At 39.3% G+C, this 26,239-nt stretch overlaps 4 protein-coding genes across 5 annotated transcripts; 3 read left to right on the top strand and 1 right to left on the bottom strand.

Moving 5' to 3' along the window:
• Positions 1 to 199: 199 nt before the first annotated feature.
• Positions 200 to 3,883, bottom strand: rcvrn2 (recoverin 2). The gene is made up of 4 exons (XM_074683937.1): positions 3,823 to 3,883; positions 3,162 to 3,707; positions 848 to 959; positions 200 to 382 (listed from the first exon to the last, which is right to left on the bottom strand). The coding sequence occupies exons 2-4, from the start codon at positions 3,540 to 3,542 to the stop codon at positions 294 to 296; spliced, it is 582 nt and encodes a 193-aa protein (XP_074540038.1). The 5' UTR covers positions 3,543 to 3,707; positions 3,823 to 3,883; the 3' UTR covers positions 200 to 293.
• Positions 3,884 to 6,832: 2,949 nt separating this feature from the next.
• LOC141800200 (uncharacterized) lies at positions 6,833 to 7,267 on the top strand. The gene has a single exon (XM_074682613.1). It carries the CDS (start codon positions 6,833 to 6,835, stop codon positions 7,265 to 7,267), a length of 435 nt encoding a protein of 144 aa, XP_074538714.1.
• Positions 7,268 to 9,053: 1,786 nt separating this feature from the next.
• Positions 9,054 to 19,659, top strand: LOC141801411 (C-Jun-amino-terminal kinase-interacting protein 4). Of its 2 annotated transcripts, none has more exons than XM_074684451.1 (28): positions 9,054 to 9,177; positions 10,369 to 10,754; positions 10,881 to 11,075; positions 11,182 to 11,302; positions 11,402 to 11,472; positions 11,598 to 11,662; positions 12,139 to 12,208; positions 12,302 to 12,468; positions 12,634 to 12,908; positions 13,397 to 13,454; positions 13,663 to 13,815; positions 13,960 to 14,002; positions 14,181 to 14,308; positions 14,462 to 14,515; positions 15,610 to 15,750; positions 15,884 to 16,016; positions 16,282 to 16,368; positions 16,451 to 16,498; positions 16,649 to 16,790; positions 16,978 to 17,020; positions 17,135 to 17,215; positions 17,359 to 17,426; positions 17,514 to 17,662; positions 17,761 to 17,932; positions 18,166 to 18,279; positions 18,367 to 18,465; positions 18,569 to 18,658; positions 18,786 to 19,659. In XM_074684451.1, exons 2-28 carry the CDS (start codon positions 10,653 to 10,655, stop codon positions 18,902 to 18,904), a joined length of 2,988 nt encoding a protein of 995 aa, XP_074540552.1. In that variant the 5' UTR covers positions 9,054 to 9,177; positions 10,369 to 10,652; the 3' UTR covers positions 18,905 to 19,659. The 2 variants fall into 2 exon arrangements, with proteins under 2 accessions (XP_074540552.1, XP_074540553.1); XM_074684452.1 differs by having other exon boundaries at positions 15,920 to 16,016.
• A 2,261-nt stretch (positions 19,660 to 21,920) lies between these two features.
• On the top strand, positions 21,921 to 26,161 carry ccdc106a (coiled-coil domain containing 106a). The gene is made up of 8 exons (XM_074683715.1): positions 21,921 to 22,059; positions 22,570 to 22,639; positions 22,725 to 22,823; positions 22,915 to 23,112; positions 23,200 to 23,256; positions 23,416 to 23,697; positions 23,820 to 23,981; positions 24,078 to 26,161. Exons 2-8 carry the CDS (start codon positions 22,570 to 22,572, stop codon positions 24,392 to 24,394), a joined length of 1,185 nt encoding a protein of 394 aa, XP_074539816.1. The 5' UTR covers positions 21,921 to 22,059; the 3' UTR covers positions 24,395 to 26,161.
• Positions 26,162 to 26,239: the final 78 nt, after the last annotated feature.

Consider the following 26,239-nt stretch of genomic DNA (forward strand, 5'->3'; position numbering starts at 1 on the left):
CCTCAGTATATTCATCATTACTCTTCTTGTTTGTAGCTGGACACATTTAAACACTACGCCAATCTTGGCCTCTCTTGCCATCTATTCAATATAAATTCATTGACCAACATTGGATAAACAATAAGATGACATGAAGCAAACTTACTGAAACATTAGTTGTGACCGAGACATTGCAGAAAGGAGTATTTACACAGGGGGGTCGAGTGGATTAGAAGGGATAGAAAGAGCTGGTTTAAAGAAAAGAAATTATGAGGGAGAAAAAGGAGTGGTATGAGGGAAGCGCTGGATGAACTTTATTGTTTGAGTGGTTCGTAGTGGATGAGTCGCATCGCATTCTCATTTTCAATCACTCCTTTGATGAACTCCCCTTCAGCCAGTCGCTCTGAGAGGGAAAAGGGGAGAATAAGACATTTTATCAGTGCAAGGAAAGACGGTATAGGAGCCATACGGAAGATAGGGTTGAAAAACTCTTATCTAGGAAATCCTCTCTTATCTCCTGTGTGGTTGTGTGAGCATGGGAGTTGCATGCAATGCAGAGGAGTCACCTAAGGTTTCATTGCTGCTCCATACATAATAAAGCTGGCACGGCACAAAATGATGCTGTAACGAGGGATGTTGCTTCAGGTGGATTTAACGCTTGTATTGTTTTTAAGCCAAACCAGCTGATTGTAAAATGTAATCTTTGCCGAAGGACGTAAGAACAGCTGCTGAGGAAAGGTAGAGAGCTTATGCTGACTTTATCTCCCTCTGACATAAGCACATAGGGGTAAGAACCCATTGGCCTGTCATGCACCACAGGGCACTGCATGTACACATGTGTGTTGTGTGTGTGTGTGTTTTTCCTCACCGTTGTCTTTCTTTTCGAAGTAAGACCACAGCTTGTTGGCTCTCTTCTCGGGTGTGTTCTCATCCTCTGGTAGCTTGCACTGCTCCTCCTTGGGGATCAGCTTAAATATGGCCTGATGAGGGGGTTGGGTATAGAAAAAGTGATAAAGCTGCACCAATTCAGTCACACAGGCAATGTATGGAACAACAACACAGCCTATAGAACAAATGTGAACAAGGCAAGTAGCAATTAATCTGTAGGACAATTGAGTTAGCCCATAGCTTAAAGTGAATAAGACATTAATTAACTCCTAAGTCCATTAGTGTCATGAGTGTATGTGTGGTTTATGGAGCTTCTCATGTAAAAACCAAAACACAGGTCACAGTACTGTGCCATCACATATTTACCTCCACCCTGATCACTGTAGTTGTCCACTGAGCGCTGAGCAGTGGCTGAGTGCAACAAAAACTACAAAAGCAGCCTTAAATTTAATCTTACACAAGACACCATTACCTCCATATGACAGTACATCTAGATGAAAAATACAGCCACATAGGCACTCCTTTAGTGCTGGGTCATCGCAATTAACATTTAAGCAGTTCAAATTAAAGATGCACAGGTTAGGTTGAGTCAAAATGAATAATTCAGAAGCCTGGAGCTGCACAGTCAGGCCTGTGTGCCATTTTTCAGGGAGCACTAATCTTCAATGGGCCACTTGGAATCAAGCAGATTGTAAATGACTGTGCACTTTGGGTCCAGGTCTTTAAGTGCGTCCCACTTAGAGAGGAAGCACTCATCTCCCACATTTAAGACACCTAGATTAACATGGATTAGTGCCAAGACTCAGGCTGGAGGCCAAACACCAAGATGGCTTCTCTTTTTTCTCCCTCCCAGCCTGCCTGCCTGCCTGCCTTTCTGTGCCTCCATGTTGGGCTTTCTTTGACTTTGTGGTTTGTAAAGTTTATGATGTGAGCTTTGAAATGACAAATAGTTACTTCATGATCATGGAAGAAGTACTGAGCTGCATGCATATGTGGCCAAACTGTTTTCACACCCTTCTTTAACTAACCCATCAGGACAGGGCAGCATATAGCACTAAATACTATCAGCCTCCTCTCCTCACTCACTTATGACTCATCTCAAACACATGTATAGGAACAGAAATGACTGGATCCGCTTTTGGTTAGCCTGGTGTTTTCTTGGACATGGAATCTGTTTCTTCTTCCTTTTATACAAAGTGTGACTTGTTCTAGTTGTTGACCTTTTAACTTTCAGATGAAGCTACTCAGAGCAGCGACTGTAAACATGGTCAATATGGACAACGACCAGTTGGCCAGGATTTAAATCCCATTACAATGCCAGCTAAATGCTGATCTGATCTGTTTAACCCTCTTACGATACCATAACATTAGTCATGAAAGAAAAGGTAAGAAACTTCAGAAACTGCATCTGGCTGAGTTTTGATCATATGAGAAAAAAGAATCCAGAGAAATAAGGAAGAAATGAGCAGAAATGAAGTCCACTCTGAAGTGACTGTTGGATCTTTTTGTGCGAACGTTGACTGAACTCAGGAAGGATATTCCTCTTTGTAGCTATATACAAAAGACAGGGTTGCTTTAGAGTGTGACTGCCTGTATTGTCTAAGAGCTAAACCTGTTATCACAGAGATTATCAAGAGGTTAAGGCTCATACGGCCTTGCTAATTTGGACTCCAATTAGCAGCTCGAGCTGCAAAACCGCAGAGGCATCAACTTTACATCTTCTAACAGCTTGATTTTTACGAACAAATGAGGAGGGGGTGAAATACTAGGAAATCTCAACAACAATCAAATTCAGTCCAACAATATTGTTTCACCCAGAACCTGAAACATCTGCCCCGAGAATGACCTCAAACCCTAGAAATATCCATGTTACAATAGAAAAGTGCAACACTTTGGGGTTGGTTAAGCATAGTTTGATTGGATTGGTGATGTCAAGTAATCCTATTTATATTGATTTTTTTTTTAAAGCTCAAACTATTTTTTTTATTTTAAGCTTTGACTTGAAAGAAAACTTTTATCTGAGAACTTAAAGCAACCGAGGAGCTTCATAGCAGCTAAAATGAATGAAATAGCGTTCATGTCTTTGGTGCTCCTTTACAGCAGTTTTTGATAAATGTCCTCATTAAAAAGATCATTTTCTATGAATAGATCTCTGACTGAGAAGGCTGAATGTTCAGAAAGAGATAAATAATCAGTGTTGTGATTAAAATTTTCTGTTTGATTATTCATCACTCTGCAAACCCTTCCATCATTTTCATTGCTACCTTACACATGACTGCCCATTTCCTCCTCACCTGGCAGATCTCTGTCACTTCTGTCTTGTTGATGTATCCATTCTTGTCGACATCAAACAGCGAAAAGGCCCACTCCAGTTTTCGAGTGGTCTTTCCAGTAGAGGTCATGTGCAGTGCAATGATGTACTCCTTGAAGTCCAACGTGCCATCATCGTTGGTGTCAAAGGAGCGAAACACATGTCTTGCATAGCTCTTGGCATCGCTGTCCGGGAAGAAACGTGTGTAAATCTGCTCAAACTCTTCAGGTGTGATGCGGCCTGTCGGGCACTGCTTCTGAAAGTTTTCGTACCACTGGCTGATCTCATTTTCAGTGAATTTGGTGCTGAGCTTCAGGTCCTCCAGGATCTCCTTAGATAGTGCGCTACTGGTGGAATTTCCCATTGTAGTTTCTTTGAGTGTCTTAACGATGCCTCAGTTCTGAAAACTCACCGGCAAATATTTGCCACCTGAGTTTTATTCCTCTTCAGTGTCACCTGCACCTCTTCTTCGATCACGATGTGTGTTCACAAACCTCACCGTCCTTGCTTGTCGGTGCCAGAAAGGAGTCTGTAAGTGATTAAGAAAAAGGAAAATTACATGTGTGGTGGAGTAAGTCAGTTGAAAGAAATTGTTGCTAAGTACATCACATTGTCAGGATGATAAAAATGTCAAGAGAACTCACCTGTGTGCTGTGAGGGCAGGTGAGGGCTGGAGAATTGAACCTGGACAGTAAGACAGTGACGGATAAGAAGGGTTGGGGAAAACACACTCCTGCCAAGGAGGATAATTCTGTTAATGCGGGATTTAAGGTGGCTGAGCTTTAGACTAAAGTGAACCCCCAATACTAATTTCCTGTATTGGGTCTTGAAGAAAGATTACAAAATATGACAGTATTGAGTTAAATAATTATCATGTTTATGTTTTGTAAAAGTTTACATTTTAAAGTTGATTAATATCTCAGCTCTATTTGATCATTCATGTTAATGTGTAATTTACTTTTTTCTTTTCATACACCCCCTTTAAAAGACAAAAATGATTATGAGTACAAAAGAATTTTCACAACATAAACTTAATTTTAACAGATTAGTTGACATATCTTTGTTAACATTGCTCCAGTAGAGCTTTAGGAGCTAGCCTTAGCTTCACCAGTATATTTGCTATTTCAGTACTGGCCTTTCAATGGGTTTAGTTGACCAGTGACTTCTAATTCCAGACAACCATCTGCTCAGGACCTTAAACTCCCTGCTCCCACCCACCTCCACCTTCAATCCCACCATCAGTTTACCCCTCACATCACCTTTCAGCATGACCTCCTTCCTGGCCAACCTGACCCCTAATGTGGCCCACTTTTTTCATAGTAAAGTTTGATTCTTTAAATATTGTGTGTATTTTTTGTGACTCTGACTTGACTCATACAATTATACAAACTCGTGACTTGGCTCATATTTTATTTCTATAGAACTTTTTCTTCACCCTGCTCCAGCTTTTATCCTTTGGTTGCTTCTCTTGTTGTTTTTTCTCCACATGCATTGGCACCCGCTATCACCCAACAGTAATTGGCACATCAAATTACCTTCATGACACTTTGGCTGACACATTTAAGTCATGAGGCATGTCTTTGTGTCTGCTTGACTTAAAGTATTATCTTGATTGTCTTAACTGTTGTATCAGACTTTGCATACAGGAGGAGGCACATGTAGATTTGTGCGCACAAGGATGCATAAAGTGAAACATGATGGATTGAAGCTTATAGGTTGACCGCATTTATAGCATTTCTATATATTCTGTGTAGTGCAACAAATAGATGTATTCAGGTCTTTTTTGAGCAACAGGATTTTCTTAGTTCCATAAATATGCCCAGTGAGTCCATCTATTGGATTACAAATGCCCCGCCCCGTCCCACCCAATCCAACACTTAGCCAATTACCGTCATCTTTATCCTGAAAGTCATAGCCAATAGCATCAGCCCCTCCTCTCCACAAAGGAATCCCTGACTCTTGACCTATAGCCTGGGCTAATTGCTAGAGCTAGGGTAAGCAAGGATTTGTCGTCCCTTGGGGATGGTGCTCTGCTTGTTGAGGTGGTGGGGTGGATTTCTTACATTAAAGCACAGTAAAGACACAAAACTACAAAAATAATTAATTTCTTCTTCACTCTTTCTTATCTTCTTCTCTCTGCAACACCATACAGTGTATAAGCATATTACTTTCACAGTTAGTGAAGTGTTATTAAACGTTAGAGCAGTGCACTATCAGGTGGACTTGAACACATTGGAATGCCACAGTTAGGTCACTGACCAACTTCCTGGCAGCAGCCCAGTTGGCTGAGCAGCATGATAGCGTATTTACTGCCCGAATAAATCTCTCCTGTGTTAAGCATCAACCTGGGAGCCAGCTCCACATCAGCTCTGACATATATACTGCAAATCTGGCCCACTCAGTGTAAACAAAGGTGGTCAGGCCAAGTCATTTGTGTAGAGGAAGTGACAACACAAAGGGCATGACTGTGATGGAAGTCAGTCCATTTTTTTAACCTGCTCGCAGTTACTCAAGAAATGAACAGTTAGATAGCAACATGAACTTTCAACAGCAAAAAAATAGATTCTCACTCCAAATTAAATTAAAAGTTAATCGAAGAAACAGTCTAGAAATTGTAGAATTAAAAGCTCTCATGGTAAAATTTGCACCTCACTCCAATGCAAAACAGGAAAGTGCTTTAAGAAAGAAAAACCTACTCTCAGCCTAAACAATACATTGGTGGTGGAATATCTCAGAACTTAAGACTGAAAGAGAGAGGGAAAGAGGAAGGGAGTAGCTCTAAGATAAATATCTGGTAATGGGTTATAATGACGCTTAATGACAGACAAGCGCTTCCTTCTGAACACAAGGAAAGAGAGGAACAAACAAACGATGACAACAATCCTAACAATTGTGTCCACCATCTTGTGAGGCCTTATATTGTGACGTGGATGATAAAGGTACCAGCTCTTGAGCCCAGTACTCCCATTTCTACACCCATTGTGGCAGAGAGAAAGCCAGCCTTGCGTCTGGCTCTGCAAATTCCTCACTGTTATAAAAACAAGAGGCATCTATGAGTTTCAACTACCTTTACTCAACACCATTTCCACAGATGGTCCACGAGCTGCTGATATGACAACGAGGTAAGCAGTTTTCTCCTTTATTATTAAATCTATATTGAATTGCTTTCTTTTTTCAATAACATATAAATTGGCCTAACTTTGTGATGGAAAATTTTGTTTTCTTTTATATTTGCCTCAAACTAAAACACTACATTAGCACGTTCTTTATGTTGACCTTGCGTGGCCAGTGAAAATCCTTTTTCACACAGCTTTATTTGAAACTTTTTATTATATAGTTATATATGTTATTAACTGTAGGGGCGATCCAAAAGTTTTTAAAGATACTAAATATAAGATGTGTATTCGAGAACATGTACATCTTTGATTAAATAAAAAAGTGCTGCAGCAATTGTAATCAAGATTTCTGTCAGATTCAAACATCCTGTAGCTTCTTGGAGAAGTTGTAACTACAACAATTTCCCCCATTTTAAAACTATGTGAACACTTAGTCACATAAGAGGAAATGAAAATTGACCATGTGTCATGTTGTAGGATTGGCTAAGAAGAAGGAACTGCATGACAAAAATCATCTAACTGAGCATCAAAACCATCAATGGCGACCAATATGGAGACACTTGACCCATCAGCTCTGTCAGACATTCCAACCACCGTCACCTACGACCCTAAATCTGACACAGTGACCTTACCTGAAGGGGTCGTCTCAGTGGCGGGCATCACTGTGGTGACTGGGGGTGTTGAGCTGTCTTGCGGGTCCTGCATGCTGGCATTCGGATTCTGGGGGACTCTCATTGGCTTCAGCTGCATCTCTGTTGGGCTGTGGGACAAACTGAACCAGTCTTCAGGGGGAACTTCTCACCTTCTGTCTCTGGGATTTGTTATTCTGGCTCTCAGCTTCCTGGTGGTGGGCAGCGTTGTGGTGTATTACCTCCTGACAAAGAAGAAGAGAGAGATGACACGAGAGGAAAGAGAGGATGGAAAAGAGATTCTTGTTGAGAGTGGGAGGGTTATCAAAAAAGTCACAGTATGATAAAAACCTACAAGAAACAAATAAAATACAGTCACACCAGGCTGGAAAAAACATTCTGTTCTTATCATATTTTACCAGCTTACTTCTCTAACTTTCCGTAACACTTGTGTAGAAATACCTCTCATGTTGCCAAGGAATGATAATATCCTTCCACCAGTTTATATTACATTCTAATCCCACTACCCGCAGTTTATTGGGACCTTTTTTACAGCACTTCATCATCTTATCAGCATTCACAGTTAGTTATCTTTTCTAATTTCTTATTCTCAGTTTCCATGAAGTTGTAGCACTTTGAGATCCTTGGATAAAAAGAGCTCATTATTGTTATTATTATTATTATTATTATTATTATTATTATTGGTTGATGCTTTGATGATCAACATTCACATTGTTTGCATTGCATTGCATTGTTTGAGATTTGAAAAACCAATAAGAATCAAAACCTTGCATAATAAATGCCCTGAAGTGTCTTTTTTTTCAAGATTAATCATTACTGCATGTTTTCTGTGTGTGAAAGTATGTCTATTACATTGATTGTGGGAAACACAAAAGGCACACTTATGATACCTCAAGACAGCTTACTCCTATTAAACTATCTCAGTAAGTAAAACTGTGATACCTTAATGCTTAAAAGAAAAATGTCCAAATGTTGTTTCTGAGAACATCTGTATTTTTCCTTGTATGCTGTCATGATGTCTTGAAGGGTCAATATTTCCCCGTGTCAGCAAGTTTTTGATTTGAACAAAAGCCACTATAGGAACAACAAAACCATCATGACTTCAGTAAACAAGTGAAGGTAAAAAGAGAAATACACAAAGCTGATACTTACAATACAGAACCTAGCACAAGGGCCTAGCCAGCTTGATAGTCCAAGAAAATTATGTGTATCAAAGTTCAGGCATGGCTCTATACAAATGTAAGTCATGAAATAGACATTGTCTAAGCCAGGGCATTTAACCGTTGTGGACATTTCCGATCTAAATTGCCAATGTATTTGAGACCCAATTTTTACTGTGTAAGCAAATAAAGAACTCAAGCCACTTGCAAGCCGTGGGCCATTTTCTTGTTTCAAAAACATATTTCTCTACATAGAAACTAAGCATAATGCTGAGAAAACTATAATGATAAGGGTTAATGAGTTTAGGTACAGACAATAATACCACCCACAGACATTTCCAGGGAGATTAAAAGCTCAGTGATGTGTCCATACCTCCATCTGCTGGAATTAAAAAGAACTTGACTCTATGCTGTGGTGTTACTACCAATGATTCACTGTGAGTGGATGTTACTACCCTTCAATTAGGGACTTTTTTGGCCCTTCCCCTTTTATTCATTATGAACTGTTTTAAAGTTGCACATCTTCAGTGGTTCAGAATGGATGAACCTGAAAATATTATCTAGCTGTCTCTTTGTGCCTCTTTAGACATTGCCACCCCTTTCACATCCACGTATTGACCCCTTAATAACCTGAACAGCAAACGTAGCTCAAAATGCAGAACAACCAGTCTTTGACAGAATACATATAACATGAGAAAACACTTGCTACATCTCAGGTATGTAAGGTATTTTGCCAGGTATCAGACTTGAACGTCAATTGCTCAAGTCACCTGACAGCCAGCACCAACCTTCTTTGTCACGTGTCACCGTTCAAGTTTCAGGAAACTTTTTTTTCCCGTCCGAAAACAAAACTGCATAGATCCCGCCTCTTCTCTCCGTTCATTGGCTACAACTTACATTTGAAGGATCGTGATTCGCCAGACTGGAGACACTTTTGTGTACGTCAGAATCAAATAACACCCTCTCCTTTAAACTCGTTTGTGTGTAATTGAGCCTTTCCCTGAGAAAAAGGACTGAACTGTCGTTATTTTGGGGGAAATTAAACGAGCGTTACTCGGAAGTGACACGTAAAGGTGAGTTTTTTAAAGACAGCAGAAAACAAACGCGACAACTCGGCTTGTCTTTGGCGACGTTGAGACTTTGAAAACTTGTTGCCAAGATATCACAAGGTGTCCACTGTCAGTCATGTTACTTATTTATGCAGTTAGTCAATTCGTGTCTGTCATTTTTAAAGGTTCGCATTTCAGCCTACTGAGAAAAACCGAATACCCTAATCTTTGTTGGGCATAGCCTAGCTTTTTCACAGATGTCATGTTAGTTTGTTTACATTTCACCGTTTGAACGTTGCTGTAAAACATTTATGTGCTGTACACAAGTACACACACGACAAATTTAAGCTTTCGGTTTGTCTCTATATACCTAGACATTCATTTTGTCTCATTAGATATTTAGTACCAGTCAAATAAAACTAGAGGATCACTCTTTTATATATTGGTTAAAAGTCAGGAGTTTTAAAGCACTTAAGCATGACTGTAGAGCTTAACTTTGAAGCTGTGCCCTTTCTTCAGACTATAAACCAGCCAGTTGCTCATGATGAATATTGCCATTGATTACTTTCATTTTAGATGCAGGAAAAAAGCTGAAATGTAATCTAAAACAAGACTAATTTAGAGCGTAAAAAGGTTCAAAAATAACTTGATGTTAACATGCATACTGACTCAAAGTTCAAAGTAAAAAGGTATTCAGTTGATGTGTAACAGACCTAATAAAGTTAAAAAAGAAAAAAAAAACTCTAAAATTTTTGATTTTGCTACAATTCTACCTTAGGTTTACATTCTAAAAGTTTGCATGCATTTTCTCAATCTCCTGAATGATATAAAACATACTTCTTTCCAACCTTATAAAAAAAACTTGGAAGGGAGATCAATCCCATTTTTATTACATGACTGAGTGTAATCTCAATTGCCAGATTGAGATGATACTGGGACTTTAAACCCCACCACTGGAATTAAAATTTCATCCTCACTGAGTAGTTGCTTTGTCTTTGATTTCCTGTTAAACAAACCAAGTTAGTCACAAATTATGATGGCAAGAATTCACATGACCATGTCAGACCAATTATACGCTTATGGCAAGTCATTGGGGGAGAACAAGGAGAAAAATGCATATCTTAACACGAGTATTACAGAAAACTGTTGACTTTCTCCTTGAGATTAAGCTCCAGAGCCTGACAACATTGCATCTATTTTTCTTTTCTTTCCTAGGATGGACACCAAAACTCCCCCTGATATCAGATAAACTTGACGCTACAGAAACTGCTCTACAAGTGCAGTAAAGGATGTTACCCTCTACAGGAACACATGAAAACCCAGTTTGTGAAGTATGGGTGGTGCTGGCAATAGAGCTAGATAAACTAGTTGTATTCGTTGGTTAGGAGGAAAATTTTGAGCGGGCACAGAATTTGCATCTGTAATTTTGAAATCATTTAGCTGTGGTGTTGGGTTAGGTAAACTGTTTTGTCAAGTGATACACCAGATGAGCATATTAGATGATGGAGTGCAGTGAGAGAGTGCTGTGTGGGACTGGGGAGGTGGAGCTGGACCCCAACATTGTGAGTGAAGAGGCAGGAAAACTGTATTCAGAACTACAGGTAAAGCAGCTCCACAAGTTATTTTTCTTTTCCATACCATCATTGTTTTCAGAAACTAATAATGTGTCAATATGGTCACACCTATTAAACCTGACTTTGTATATTTGTTTTCTTGCTGTACCACAGACAGTTATTGAGACCCATGGCGAAGGTGTGGTGGAGTCACTGGTGCCCATATTTGTGTGGGTCCTTGAAGGGCTGGCGACTTGTAAAGCTCAGCTGAGGGAAAAAGAGGAGGAGGTGGAAAAGGAGAAAGCAGAACGAGAAGAGCTTCTGGACAGATATCAAGCAGAGAGAGCGCTCAGAAAAGAGAGTCAAGAGGTGGGGACCTCTGAGATTGTGGACGCGTATGTTACTGTGATGTTATGCTTTGTGAAAAGCTGTGAAAGGGCTTTCTTAGCTGTTAAAGCACTGTGGGGTTTTTTAGCGGTATCTGGAGCTAGATGACCAAACTGAACAAGAGAGGAGAGCCATGAAGGGGAGAGAGATGGAGAGGGAACGACGAGAGCGAGAGCTGGAGAAGAAGGCAAGAGTGCAAGCAGATCAGTGTGAGTACTGACATAGCAACTTTGGCTTTCCTCACATCTTTAAAAACTTCAGATTTCAGACATTTTACATACAAAGTTACTTATTATTTTTGCCTTCAGTGGTGGCCTTGGAGGAGCAGAAAGCAAGTCTTAGCAGAGAACTGAGCACACTTAAGCACACTCACAACAAGGTCAGACTCTGATTCAGAGTTAAGAAACTTGTGCACAGTTTTATCAGCACATTTTAGGGAAACCAAGCAGTTATTAATCATTTATTTCTACTCCTAACCTGCAACCCTGATGTCTTCTCTTTTAGTTGGCTCATACATACCGAGATATTTTGGAAAAGAGAAGAGATTCTGAAAGAGATTCTCCCTTGAGGTTAGTTAACTCTCTTATGGTTAAAAGTTTTTTTTGTGGTGTAGATAGTGTCTTACTCCCACCCAGGACATGCAGGCTTATGACCTATGTCTGCAGCTTTAGTGTGAGCCTAACAAGAGCTACTGTGGGCCTTGACTAAAAGCATCTTCCCCATTCTTTTTCAGTATTGCAGCCTTTTTGACTCACAGCCTTATATTTCTGAGCTTGACCATAAAAACAGCATTAAATAGAAAAAGCAAAATGTATTTTTTTTTCTAATCATACCAAAAAGTCATAGTATTATATTTGAACTCAAGTCAAAATTTTAATGCTTTTTGTTTTTGTTTTTTAATTGTGTTTTCTAGTTGGTTTTAGATAACAATCCATACTGTTGTTAATTATTGCTAAAAGTGCTCCAAGGAAGTGTTTCCAATTGTACAAAAGATCTATAAACTGATGTTTTTTAAATTTTATGTGAAACTCCCTGTTGGATTTAGAAATCACGTACGCCCCAAGAATGTTGACTTCTTATCCACTCGAGTTTTTGAGCCCAGTGTTACTGAAAAGGTAAACATATTCTTGCTGTTCACATAAAAAAAACATTTCAGTACATGACTTTTGCAGAGCAGTACATGTTGTTACACTCTTTTTTTTCTGCAGATGATTCAGAGACCACATTCAAATTCTGGTCCGCCATCTATAGAGGATCTTGAAGCCAAGGACAGAAATGCAGTTGATGTTGCAGGAAAGCCTAATGATCATTTTATCAATGACATCATAAGCTCCACTCCTGAGCTCAAACAGTTTCACTGCTGTATGGATGTAAGGTAACAAAACAACTTACTCAATTTTGGGTGTTTGAAAAGTGTCTGTCAGAATTAAGTGACTGTAAGTTCCCTTTTGTTTAAGGACATGTTCACACAGTATACCAAAGATAAGCAAATTTATCTTCTCATATTTCTTCCCCTTTTTTTCTTTTGAACCATCATCAGCACTCCAGTAAGCAAGCCTTTAAATGAAGAGCCAATGAGAGAAGAATCAGAAAAAAGCTTGGAGGATGAGATAGAGGAGATGGAGGAGAAGGAGCCCCAAGCAGAAGAGGAACAGGGAGGAGAGAGGCAGGGAAAAGAGCATGAGGAGGAGGAGGGGGATGAGGAAGATGACAGCATGGAGTGGGACCTGCGCAATACTGATTCTCTGTTCTCTGAGCTGTCGGAGCTGAGTCGGGATTATGTGGAGAGTGTAGACCAAGGGGCCAGTGTCAGAGGTAAATGCAAAAGCTTTTCCACAAACATGACTAATGTACCTTCTTGTCATCCATCATATTTGTTACCATTTTATAAAACCACTCAAAAATTAACCAGCTATAGTTTTAATCCACTATCAGATAGCTAAATTAATTCACCAGCAGAACAAAAAGCTGTCAGTAACAAAGCTCGTTTTGGGTTTTATGCAGCATTGAAAGAGAAAGTAAGATCCCAGACGCTGCATGGAAAGTACAGAAAGGTGCTTCCTAAAATATTCTGGCATTGTCGGGAAACTATTAATACCCTTTGAGTGCTGTACACCAGTGAAAATGTACTTTCACTCAGTGTCACTTCCCTTTTTTAACAGTGTGCAGTCTCCATGTGGCGCGTCTTGAATTTGAAGAAAGACAATGTTGTGACTCCCTATGATTTTTTTTTTTTTTTACCTGAGTTTGTTCTTGTTTGTGTTTGTGTATTCAAAAGATTTTATAATTGTTTCTCTGTGTAGGCAGCACGGACCAGTTTGAGGAGATTCTTTCTCAGTATGAGGAACTGAAAATAACCAAGTGAGCGCTATTTTTAATCTCTCTGACCTTGTTCTGACTACACTGTGTGATTGTTCAATTTAAAAGTGGGCTCCACATGCATTTGTTACTATTGTTATTAAAACAAATCATGGTGTAAATGATTTCATTGTCATTATTTTTTGCATTTTCTTACCATCTTCACCAAAATTAATGGGGATTTATTTTATTTGCTACACTCATTTTTCAGTGAGTCAGTAGACGCTGCCCGTAAAGCTTTGATATCTCGAGTGGTGGAGCTGACGGATGACCGCTCAGCTCTTCAGCTGGAACTGTCTTCTCTTCAGGAAACACTGTCACGTCTAGAAGGGCGGATGAAGGAGAAGGAAGAGGAAACGAAGAGGTGAACAAGATTGTTTTAGATCTTTTTCACGTTTTTATTATTTGCTGATTCTCTTCAAAAAAAGAGGAGTGCATTTATTTTAAGTACAGTAATCTTTGTGTGTGCTCTGATACATCTGTGCTTTTCACCCACTGTTTTCTATAGACTCAGGAAAGAGCTTGAAGCATGGCAATCTGAGGATCCTGATGTAAGGACACTGTCTTATGTTCAAACTGTTATCTACTGTATAAAAAAAAAATGTAGGGTAACATGAGTAAACCTTTTTGTGGATCCTGCCAGGATGTTGTTTTATTCCAATAATAAATGGAATGAAATAAATGAAATTGATGCTGTATCCCATTAACGAGCATTACACACACACACAGGCAACTTTACCCACAACCATGCGCCAGTTTTCCCGCTCTGAAATGGCTCGAGTGGTGATGGAGAAGAACCAATACAAGCAGCGCCTGTTTGAGCTTCAAGAGGCAGTAAGACGCAGCCAGACACTCAGGTAACTTTGCTGCTGCATCAGCCCATAAATAACAATGCTGTCGATTAATTTTTAAAGAGGTTTGGGTTTATTTTCTGGCTGAAACAAAAGAAACAGGGTTTCAGGTCCCTCCAAACTTATTTATTAATCTTATTTTTGTTGTTTTTGTTTTAGAGCTACAAAAGAGGAGCGGTTCACAGAAGACAAGAGATCAAGTGTTTGGAGAAAGTGAGTACAGTGAGACAGATGTGTAGCAGAGGGCTGGGCTGGGGTTAAAGCTGCCTGGTGATGCTGGCACAATATTATCATGGATTACCTGAAAAAATCCTAAAATATTATGATAAAATATGTTGTACCAAAAAAATTACACAATTGTAATACCAAGATGTCAACTCCCTGTGCGACATTAATCTTCTAGTGATAGAGCCCTGTATGTTCTGTACACACACACACACACACACACACTCATCTCCAGAGGCATGCTTTCTCTTCAGCACCATGTTTCCAGATTAATCAACAACATTAATGTACTGTTTAGGGGTCCACGTGTTTGTTAGACATGCACATATCAAAGCTTGTGATAACTACATAAAAAACATGCGACTTTGACTCATGAAAGCTTCTGGGAAACTGAAGATTATAAGTGTTGCATATGTAAACTAGAAAAGCATTTACAGAATGCAGACCTCCTCCAAACTTATTGTGATTGTCACCCAACACTGTAGTCCCTTTCAGCAGACTGTCTGCTAAAATTTGGTGTTAGTTGCAGATTTGTACCATAATTTGTTACCTGACTGTGTTGAAAATTATGATGACCCACGACATATTTCATATTCTGGATCTCAGTATCCAGAAAATTGCCAGGATCTGGATCTGACTTTTACATCTGTCAGAAATTATCGTGACCTTGCTTTGTACTCTTTTGCAAAGCAATCCGACTATTTATCATAGAGTTATATCTACATATGGTGAAAACAGCCCTATCTCAAAATGATAAAGCATCCTTTAAAAAAAATCCTGGATCCATACAGTGATCTGGATCACCTCCAAAATAAAATCACTTCTTCCTTATCCCATTTTGAACATTCCTTAAACATTTCATGAAGATCTCTTTGTAACTTTTTGAGTTATCTTGTTCACAGACAGACAAGTAAACTCTTTCAAAAACATAAGCTCCTTGGCAGAGGTAATAAGTTGAGAAATGAATGAGTGCCAGTAAAGCCATTTGGTATTACATAATGAAAAAGATTAAGACTGGAAATTATGTTAAGGGATTGTAATGTCTGTTTTGTGTCAACTATTAATCATTTTAATTTTTAAAGGTTCAATCGCTTGTTAGGGCTGACCAAGTCACCCTTAATTCCACCTCCTGCATCTTCATTACCCCGACACGTCACTCCATCGCTTGCCCGCTCTCCTCCGAGAACTCCACAGCCACCAGCTGTCACTCAAACTCATGCAGAGTAAGCTTGTGTTTTTATTTTATTTCACTCTTGAATAATCTCTCCCCTATCTAAATATACACTCTTTTCATTTAAAACCAATCATCACTGAAAACTCAGTCAAGCTGATTAACATCAGAAGCACTCTCTGTAGATCTGCCTCTCCTGCTGCTCTCTCCCCCCGTGTCAGGAAGCGAGAACTCTACAGAGAAATCCGCTCGCATATTTGGGGATCGCTTGGAAAACGGCAGATCCATGGCTGGAGCTTGCCACTGGCCAACACACAGGTAAGAAAAAAACAGATTGGCAACAACTGCAACAATCTGAGAGGTAATGCAGAACCGTAAATAACTAAAATGGACCTGTCATTGTTACAGTATAGTCTGATTTATGTGGGGGGGGGTGGGGGGGGTTCGGCTAACATGTTATTGATGTAAGCCATCCCACACACCTAAATTGTATAGATAAAGGTACAACAAAGGTTTTATCATGCCCAGACATGCATATTTCCAAAAGTCTAACCGTATTCCTGTAATTCTGTCATTACTGTAGGAATCCCAGGAGCCAGCCCCTGAACCGAAAGATGTGCCTGTTCTAATGAGGCTCAGACTTTTGGATCAAAGAGACTCAACTGCCAAGGTAGAACTTCTATGTGAAAAAAAAAAACTTTGCAACTTTTATGTTAGACTTCTGGTGCATTAAAGCTTCTTTTACTCCTCAGCTGAACTGTGCTATAGCTGTCACACCTGAGATCTCAGGCGAGGCCACAGTAAGTCTGTTATTATCCTTATGAAACAGCACCACTAATCTTACGCTAATCACCATGTACAAATCCATTCTGCCATAACTAACACCGACCTACAGACAAGTTGTGTCATGCCACTCATCTCTACACTCCATAACCGTCTTTCTCTGGCAGTGCTCTGTGTGGGTAGTTTCTGGCCCTGCCTCCTGCAGTGATATTACAGTGATTGATCCAGCTCGCCCCAACACAGTTCTGGATCAGTTCAGCCTCCCTCCCACTGCTCCTGTCCTCTGCATCTGTGCTGTGCCTCCCATAGGTCAGTGCCAGGACAAAAGGCTTCAGCAGCTACCACCAAACAACTTCTCTGATGTATTGTGTATTGATATTGATATTGATATTAACCACTCAAACTGGACTCAGAAATGACTTAAAGCACTCTGATAGAAAGAAAATGTTTTTAACCTTTTCGTCCTTACCCAATCTCTCTGGTTTTGTTTTGTCAGGTGACTCTGCAGGAACTGTCTGGATTGGAACTCAGGAAGGAAGGTAGTCTCGGCTGAATAAGCAGCTCACTTCAATGAACATGCTCTCTGTGAATGCTTAGAAAGCACTCTGAGCAGCTCTTTAACTTTCTGCCCTTGCTCTCTCTTGCTCCTACAGTATACTGGTGCACTCTGCCTCTGCTGGCAGAAGTCGCTGTCTGCAGTCAGTTTCTCTCTCTGAGAGCGTTCATTCTCTGACGTGAGTGGTTTCAGCTTTATATTTGATGCTTATTTGAGTATGATTTTTAGAAATTGTGTCTCATTTTCTGTCTTTTTTTATTAACCTAGGAGTTATCTACCTTCAGAAAACATAAACTCCCTTTCTTTGACTTAATCTTACAGGTATTCCCCAGGCCAAGTCATAGCAGGTTTAGCTGATGGGACTTTAGCATTTTTCTCACAAAGTTCAGGTAGTGGCTCTCTTTTTTCTATTTTATGATTATATATTCCATTATTTTGCAGGCTTTACAAAACGTAATGTTTACTGGTGTTGACAGGTGGCTGGAATTTACGGTCCTACTCCACAATGCCTCTTGGATCGAACCCTCTGCAGCCTATCCGCTGCTGCCTCACAAAAGGAAGCCGACTGTGGGTTGGATACTGGAACAAAGTCCACGTGGTTGACACTGACAGCAAGAAGGTTGAGGTAGGTAGGAAGAATAGGATGAAACTACTTAGTAGCCAATAGATCATATTTACTTTGTCCTTAACCTCAACATTGCCTCTGCCAATCTTCACTTACAGCTTACATTTTCAGTGTCAGAGCGCAGTGAGCAGCAGGTCCGTTTCCTGTCCGCTGGTGGGAGTGGTGTTTGGACGTCCTGCCGCCTCGACCCAATGCTCAGACTGTTTGACTGGACCACTGGACGGCCGCTGCAGGAAGTTGATTTAACAGCTTTGGTCACTAAAACATTAGGTGCTAAGAATATATTTTTCTCCCTTTAAAGATCTGTTTGGAAAAACCCATTGGATGCGGTACAAAACTCTTTTTTGTTCCCTCTGGAATCTACAGTATTATAGGTTATGTCATTGTGATGTTGTAATTTCATGTGGTGTAAAGAATCTCCCCTGGGCTTTGTTGTTTTTCTCAAAACCTTCAAAGTTAAACTCTTCCCTGCATCTCAGCTAATATGTCTCAATCTCCTTTAGGTCCAGCCTTCCTGTCACTGTCTCCTCTCCAGATCTCTTCCCTTGCAGCCATCTCTGGTCGTCTGTGGGTGGGCACAGGAGGTGGTGCCATTTTTTCCATCCCATTATCCATAAGTGAGTTTGATTTCGACTGATAGTTTTTGTATCTTATAATGTCAGATATTTCCATGTGTATTACTTTACACTAATGACTCTTAACAGCATCGGAGGCTGTGTCGATCCCATATTGCTCCATCGCTTCAGCCCAGCTGTGCTACCATGGACACAGACAAGCTGTCAGGTTTATCTTTGCTGCTCCTGGTAAGAATCTGCCACATGCTGAGCATGTTCCACACCAAAGGAGTTCACTCACAGTGTGGTGGAAGGTTTTGATTCGTGACTTACGTTCCCCTCTACCCTACAGGTTGCTTGATCACCTCTCCTGGTAGCAATACTGTCACTACCTCTCAGCTTGTCCTCTGTGGAGGAGAGGGCTACATCAACTTCCGGATGGGTTTGTAAAACAAAAATACCATTGTGATTTCTAAGTGTCCAACGTAATGGATCAGGACTGTATTTATTTATAGATAACTTCACGTTTAGTTGTGATAAAGACCTAACTGAACTGTTCATTTTTTAAGGTGACGATGCAAGTGAGGGATACCCAGAGTTGTCTCAAACTACACCTCAACGGTCTGAACGCAGTCACATGATCATCTGGCAGAATCCCTCACCCTCCATGCCCAGCCCTGCCCTCTGACAGCACTGACCTGCACTTTCTGGAGAAGACAAAGGCGAAGCAGACAAGTATGGAACACCAGCAGAGCTTTATATGACTACAGAAATGATGCTTTAATGGAACTGAATGAGTTATCATCTCAGTGTGGCAGCAATAAACGTGTCCCCTAAAGACTACATGACACAAACTGTTTAATTCTTGTTTACCTCATTCTTACTGTAAGTTTATCTATTGAGTGGATAATCCCAAAGGTTTATGATCCTTTACTATGTGCCTTCATCTCATTTACATTGTTTCTGTAGAATTGGTCAGGAAATCAGCTACCTTTTTTTAAAAGCTCATTTCTTTTGCACTGACAAACATTCAGTCTCCCTGTCGTACATAGAGCATATTTCATTCCTCTGAGAGGACATCAGGTCTTTCTACAGTTGTTCTTTTGATCTGTAAGTGCAACTTAATAATTTAGCTGCTCTTGAAGCTGCTGTGTACATACTTAAGTGTTGACTGTGAACTGGAAACAGGTATTGATCTTCTCTCAGTGTACAATCTTTCACTTCTTATCCCATGATAATGCTTTGATATTTGTCATAACTTTTGATTAAACGTGAGAGATTTTGTTGTTTAAATTCAAATCCTTCCCCTCCACATTTAATGTGGTTAAAAATTAAAATTAAATTTTAAATGTGTGTCTGTATAAAGATATGTGATATCATTTGAATGACCTATGAGTGCTAGCCCTGAGAAATTATTTCTCAATGTTTTCCTTTTCCTGAGATATCCTGTTTTTGTGTTTTATTTCTTTTTCTGTATCTTTTATAAAGAAAGGAAAATAAATCCTTTTAATGCAGTATTTATGTGCAATTACACATTTGCACACAGCAATTAAAGTGTCTTCAGTGGTAAATGTTGCTGCTTTGTTTCTGGGTGGTGTTTTTGAAATACTTATGAATAAAAAAGAGGAATAATTAGAGGATTAATCTGTGTAAGCCTCATATTCTGGATTGTATTGTTTTCTTAAATTACAGTCCTGAGTTGTCCACATGCTATGTTTTACAATGAGAGGACACATCTGTTTCAATTTTCTTTATAAAATAGTATAAAATGACACTGACATTTCATGCACACAATGGGTTTGCTGATCCCACAACAGAAGTGTTAGTTAAGAGAACAACAAATTGCCTCTATACTCCCTTCTTCGGACAGTTTGGCTTTCTGTCTGGTTTAAGACAGCCCTTTATTAAGCAACAGTCTGTTATTGGTTTCTTTATGCTTCATTTCTATGATGGGCTGCTGTGAGTCCTCGGGATCCGTATTCTGCGGCTCAGGGTGCGAGCAAGGCGGTCCACAGCTCCACCAACAGCTCCCCCCAACTCCTTCTTGGAGGTCAGACCTTCAATATTTCCACTGTACCACATGACCCAGCCTGCTAAGGACATAAGCACTAGTAGAGCTCCTGTGTACACCAGAAGATCCCCAAAATCTCTGCCTTGAATCTCCAATGGAGCAAAAACTCCTAGCAGCAGGGATATCACACCCAGCAGATCCATCAGTACAGCAAACACCAGGGCCAGTTTGCAGTGGGACAAGCCCTCATATTTGGGTGCCATGGCTATGCTGAAAGAGAAGCATGGATATTATTTTGACTTTTAATTTTTCCTATCAAATATTTTGTCATATTAAATTATATATCTTTGGAGAAAAGATATGCAAACATGACTAACCAACTCATAACATTTCTCTGTTTACCAGTTCGGCTGGTGATGTTTCCACTTCAACAAAAACACACCAAGTTCTTAAAAAAAAAATCAAAACTTACTTTAAGACAAAATAACTAGAAATGAGCAGTTAACCGATTACAGCTTATAAAAGGCTTCATTTGCCCTGCGTTCTTTAGCTATGCCCTCCATACAGTTAAAACGGGTGCCACACCTGTCCCGAACGTTTGAAGACGTTTGTTTCATACACAGAAAATTATTTGTGTTCTGGGGAAATTCCTGTTAAAAGTTCATTAAAAAATAAATAAATAAAACCTCGGTACTTACATTTATTTGCCAGTTTGTTGGATATCAATAATATGAAGCTGGAAATCATGTGTTTTGAGGCTCTCGTGAACGAGTCACTGAAGCCAAGCCAACCCTGAAACCTGACACCTCTTCGTCACCTGCTCGACCTGTCCTGCGGTACTTCTACCTCCAACAATAACGAGTTTTAAGGTTAACAATGAAAAGAGTATGGCACAATTTGTCCCAACATTAAATTGAAATGTGATAATTTACTTACATACATCCCAGTATCATCTTTGTTGCTGTTTTTTAATTGTTTATATTTGCATTTCCTATCTGTTTAATTTAAATCACTGTGTGCTGGACCAAGGTACGTTTTAACAGTCTGTTTCCTGGGTACAAAAGACACAAGCAGAAACAAGAATCAAAGCTGTTTATTCCGTTTTGTGCAAAAAATAAAAGAAATTAAAATAAATAAACAAATAAACAGGAAATGGCCTTTTTTCCTTTTTGTGTTTTGTGCAACAAAACAAAAACAAGAAACTGTCCGTTTTTGTTTTTGTTTTTTTTTTCCACACAAAAAAGAAACTTCAACTTCATATTTCATTTTGTTTGTGGGTGGGGCTTTGAAGCCTGACAGTGCTTTGCCCTTCACAACAAAAGTCTCTCTGGTAGGCATGAGGAACCGGACTTTTAGTGCATTGCCTGCATTTATTCCAAATCAACACAAGTGGTATGCACAGTATACACAGTACATACAGGACACGCACGCATACACACACACACACACACACACACACACACACACACACACACACACACACACACACACACACACACACACACACAGCACACCAGAGGCATGCTTTCTTCATCACCGTGTTTCCAGATTATAAAAAAAAAAAAAAAAAATCTCATTGTGGAATTGTGGACTTGCAAATGCTATAATGGTTAAAAACAGGACTTATAAAAAAATGTTTTGCTCTGGCAGTACGTTTTATTATGAATGTTGATTTCAGTGTCCCGGAAATGACGTAAGACGGTACTAGAAAATAAAACATGTAATTGTTATTGTTAGCTTGTTAGCTAGCAGACGAACTCGTGAATGGAGGTATGACAGGGTAATAACGTCTTATTACATGTGCACGATCAAGTTATTACAAAAGCAAAGTGGTATGTACCTATTTCTGCATGGTTGAACATTCAAAAGAGTTCATTTCGTAACAGAATCACAGAACTGAAAACTGAAATGTTAAGAATTAAGGAAACTGTATGTTTAGATATTCATAGTTGAATTCTTGCTAACGTCTAGCCAGGCTAACGCATTGCATAGCTAACGTTGACGTAATCTCGCCTCCACAATACCAGGCCTCTCTAGATTTATATTTGCGTAACACGTTGTAGCAAATAATTGGTGCATGCTCAGATAAATAGCTTTATACTATTTGCTCTGATTTTTCTGGATGTAAGAACTTGCACAAACCACGACAGACCATATAATGAAATATATCACGTGAAGAACGTTCTCTAAATAAATGTAACCGTACGCATAATATCATCGTAGAAAGATGATACTAATCTTACAGAAAATTTAGGTCAAAATATTTTAGAAGCCTCTCGAACAAGTTGTCGACTTTTTGCGAAACCTTTAACTACTCAAACATGCGTCTGATTGTGTTGAAGATGGAGAACGGGAACGGTGCTGATTCTGCTTCCACGTCCAAAAGCCACACAGGCTCACTCCACCTGCAGAGTAAGAGTTTATCAAAACTACAAATGTGGTTTTTACACCTCAAGTCAAAGATCACTGGTAACACTGAACATATATTTTCCTCCAGCTCCAAAAAATGAGGACACCTATGAAATTTCCATCCCCTATGAAGAGGGCAACTTTGAGCAGCAAGGATATTTCAATCAGAGTGATCAAAATTTTGATGGTGAGCGTTAGAAGAAAGCTTTATCGAAACTAAATGTCCTCTTTGTTCGAGATTTTCAACATACACTAACTTAACTGTATGGACTCTTCAGAATCACCCCAAACATCTCCCTCTGCACCAGTGAACAACTCATACATGATGATCACCAACCTACGGACACAGCTACAGATTTCCCTAGAGAAAAACTCTTGGTTGCAGAAAAGAATAGAAGATTTGGAAGAAGAGAGAGACTTCCTTCGTTGCCAGCTTGACCGCTTTATCTTTTCCACCAAGAGCCAGTACAGCAATGGTAAGAACAGGTGACTGCAGATTTGAGCCAAAACTTTTCAAAGCGAGTCTCTGATGATGGGAAATCTTGCCTTCTGCTGTTTTTTAGGTTATGAACCTAGAAGATTCAGCTGGAGAGCTCGAAGAGAAGAAGAGCACCCAACAGGTTAAAAAAGGAGATTTAAGCATTTTAGGGCTGAATTAAGAGCTACAATGATGGAAATATAGTTTAGCTTACAAGTGTTTTTTTAATATTGTTATTATTATTAATCCAACAGTCACAAGAATACATGTTTATAACGTTGTCTCTCCCGCCTCGTTGTAGAGCCACAGAAGACGGATCCACAGCACTTCTCTTCACGCCCATTTATCCAAAGAAGGCCTGGTCCTACAACCATGATGCCCTCTAAAAACCACGTCTCCAATCCACTTACCAATCAGCTAGCCTCCATAAATGCATTGTTCAACTCCACGCAATCACAAGCCCTCTTGCAAAGCCATAGCCACAGCACTCCAAGTACAACAACTGGGGGCAGCAGTGGAACCAGCAACAGTGCTTCAAGGTCATCCATAAGTGATATGAGTGGACATAACAATGTAGGGCATGGTAAGTAAAACAATCCTTTCTACCATTTTAATTGTTCTTTTTCTTGAGGAGGAAAGAAGTATGAAGATATGTTGCTCGTATAATATATATTTGGCTTTGCTTTTTATATTTTGTGTCCTCAGATTCACTTTTGGGAGAATCTGATGAGTACTTGGAGCAGGAAGGCTTCTTTGAGGAGGAGGAATTGATATCAGGAGAGGATGTAATGCTAGATACTATGAACAGCAACAGGCAACAATTAAAGAGAAGACGAGTCTTCAGAGCTCCAAAGGAGCGGCAGAGAGGTAAGACCAGGAGAAGTAAAGTGGACTTAAACTCATTAGTTCAGTCTCTGTACCTTATACTCTCTTGTACATCAGTTCACATCTCTTGTTTATCAGTTAAAGATGCTGCTGGGGTGTTGTTTCGCTACAAGAAGATCCTGCTTACCTACCAGCGATTAAAAAATATGTCCAAAGCCTTCCAAATCCATGGTGTGGACCGAAACACGGTGGCTTCAACTACACCCATAGCTGAGCTGCTGCTAGTGGCCCCAGAGAAAGTGGCAGAGGTGGGTGAGTTTGACCCATCAAAGGAGAAGCTACTGGACTATGCACGGCGTTGCTACACTGCTCTGGATGAAGAGACGCAAAGCAGGGTGCAGGCTCTCAAAAAGAATAACCTACTACTGCCCATCTCCTACAGGTTTAGACATTAAAGAGAAAAGAGGGTCGAGTGACTGCGGTTTCTAGGAAATTGTAAGGGGAGGAAAACAACTGGGCCTTGTTGCACCAGGCCATCTCTGCTCGAGGCATGAGGATTTATTTTGAATCTCAATAACCTAGATGGCCATGTAAACTGTGTCAAACACACAAAAATGTGTATTATTTCATTTAACATTTTGTTATTGTCATGTTATACAGAATCATCGTTTTTTTCTGAAAATTCTGATCATCTGTGTAGTAATAGTAAGGATTGGCCTGTAGCTTCCTAAAGATACATTTTTTAAGCAAAAAAAAGTATGCATGTCTGTTTAAATTACATTTTTTGGATAACTTTTTAGAAATTACAAATTGAGTAAAACAAATTTAGCTCATTTATGAGTCAGCTCTGATGTCTGCTGGGACAAAACAACTTTTCTTTCCTGAACATCAGCACCAGCTGGAGGCCAGTATTTCATTTGGTAATTGTCTGGATCATTTCAGGTCCTGAAGGTCATGAAAGTTGTGAAATTTTGACACAAACCAATAACTGGTAATTTTTAATTACAAGTTTTGTGTATGTGTGTATATGAATAATATAATGCACTATAAGGCTTTTTCCTAAGTTCCTTTTGTAATATTATTTGTGTTTTTGTGTATTGTTATATCATCATTGCTATTCTACCTTAAACTATTTTTACCTGCCTTAATGCTTCTTTTGTGTTATACTTGCTAGAATATTCAATCATTTCTGGTCATTTCCCTCTCTATAAAAGACTAGTTCAACCTTGTATGGTACAAATACTTTATGGACAGCAGCATAAGTCTGCTTGATTTTAGTTAGAGATCAAAGAATAACACCCATGTCTTGGTGATATTTTATGTGGTGAGTAATAACAGTAATAACATCTGCTTTTCTGTTTGGTTAGATTTCCCCTAACACCTCAGCATCTGGTATTCCATTGAGAATTAAACTCATACTTTTTGTTTGCACTAAAATCTGTTTTTGTTCTGCTTTCAGACTGTATTTTCACTTTTGACTCTACAACACAGAACATTTTCTTCGCTGGCTTCTACATGGTTTAATTTTTGTATCTTTTTAAAATAACTAAACGTGTGAATCCTTTTTACATTAACAATTTAAGAATGTGGAGAAATGTCAAAAAGGTCCAGGCAAAGATTATAACTTTGAAAGCTGTTCACAAACTGATAATAATGTGTATTAGTGTATAGCATTCACATTACATTACAACATCAAACAGGGCTTACATACCCTATACTGTTTCCTGAAATAATAGGTACTTGAAGATAGTTTTAACCATTAGATTAAAGTAAACAGTTCAATTCAACTACTTATTTGAGCCAGACAAAGTTGCATTGTTTTGTTAAAACTGTTCAATTTACATCTCATAATATTCATATTGACTGAAATGTATTATGAAATGACTGATTTCAACAAGTGTATGACACTACTCATATGCCATCAAAGCATTTGATGTTCCCTAAAACATGTAGAGTTACTTTTCTGTTTACGATAATTTCAAGTCATTTCTGGAATTGTGTTCAATGCCTCTGATGTCAGTGGAGGTGTGTGTGCTTAGAAGAAATGTTGAGGTGACATGGTTATTTTGTTCTCTTTGTAGCATTGCAAACTTGAAGGAAATGAGGGTGGCGACTATCTTGAGTTTGAGCACTTTATTTTGTAATTAAATGTTACTTTGTTAAATAAGACCTCAGCAAACATCCCTGGAGACAAAATTAAATAAATATATTCCAAATTTCAAGATTGGTTTGTGTTTTTTAAGCTATTCAACGCAGCTGGTGTGTTAACACTGTGTAATGACAAAAATACTAATGAATCA

The sequence above is a fragment of the Halichoeres trimaculatus genome, unplaced genomic scaffold (assembly GCF_033239565.1).
Source record: "Halichoeres trimaculatus isolate MK-OKI-2021-1 unplaced genomic scaffold, fHalTri1.1 fHalTri1_scaffold_12, whole genome shotgun sequence".
Classification (NCBI taxonomy): Eukaryota; Metazoa; Chordata; class Actinopteri; order Labriformes; family Labridae; genus Halichoeres; species Halichoeres trimaculatus.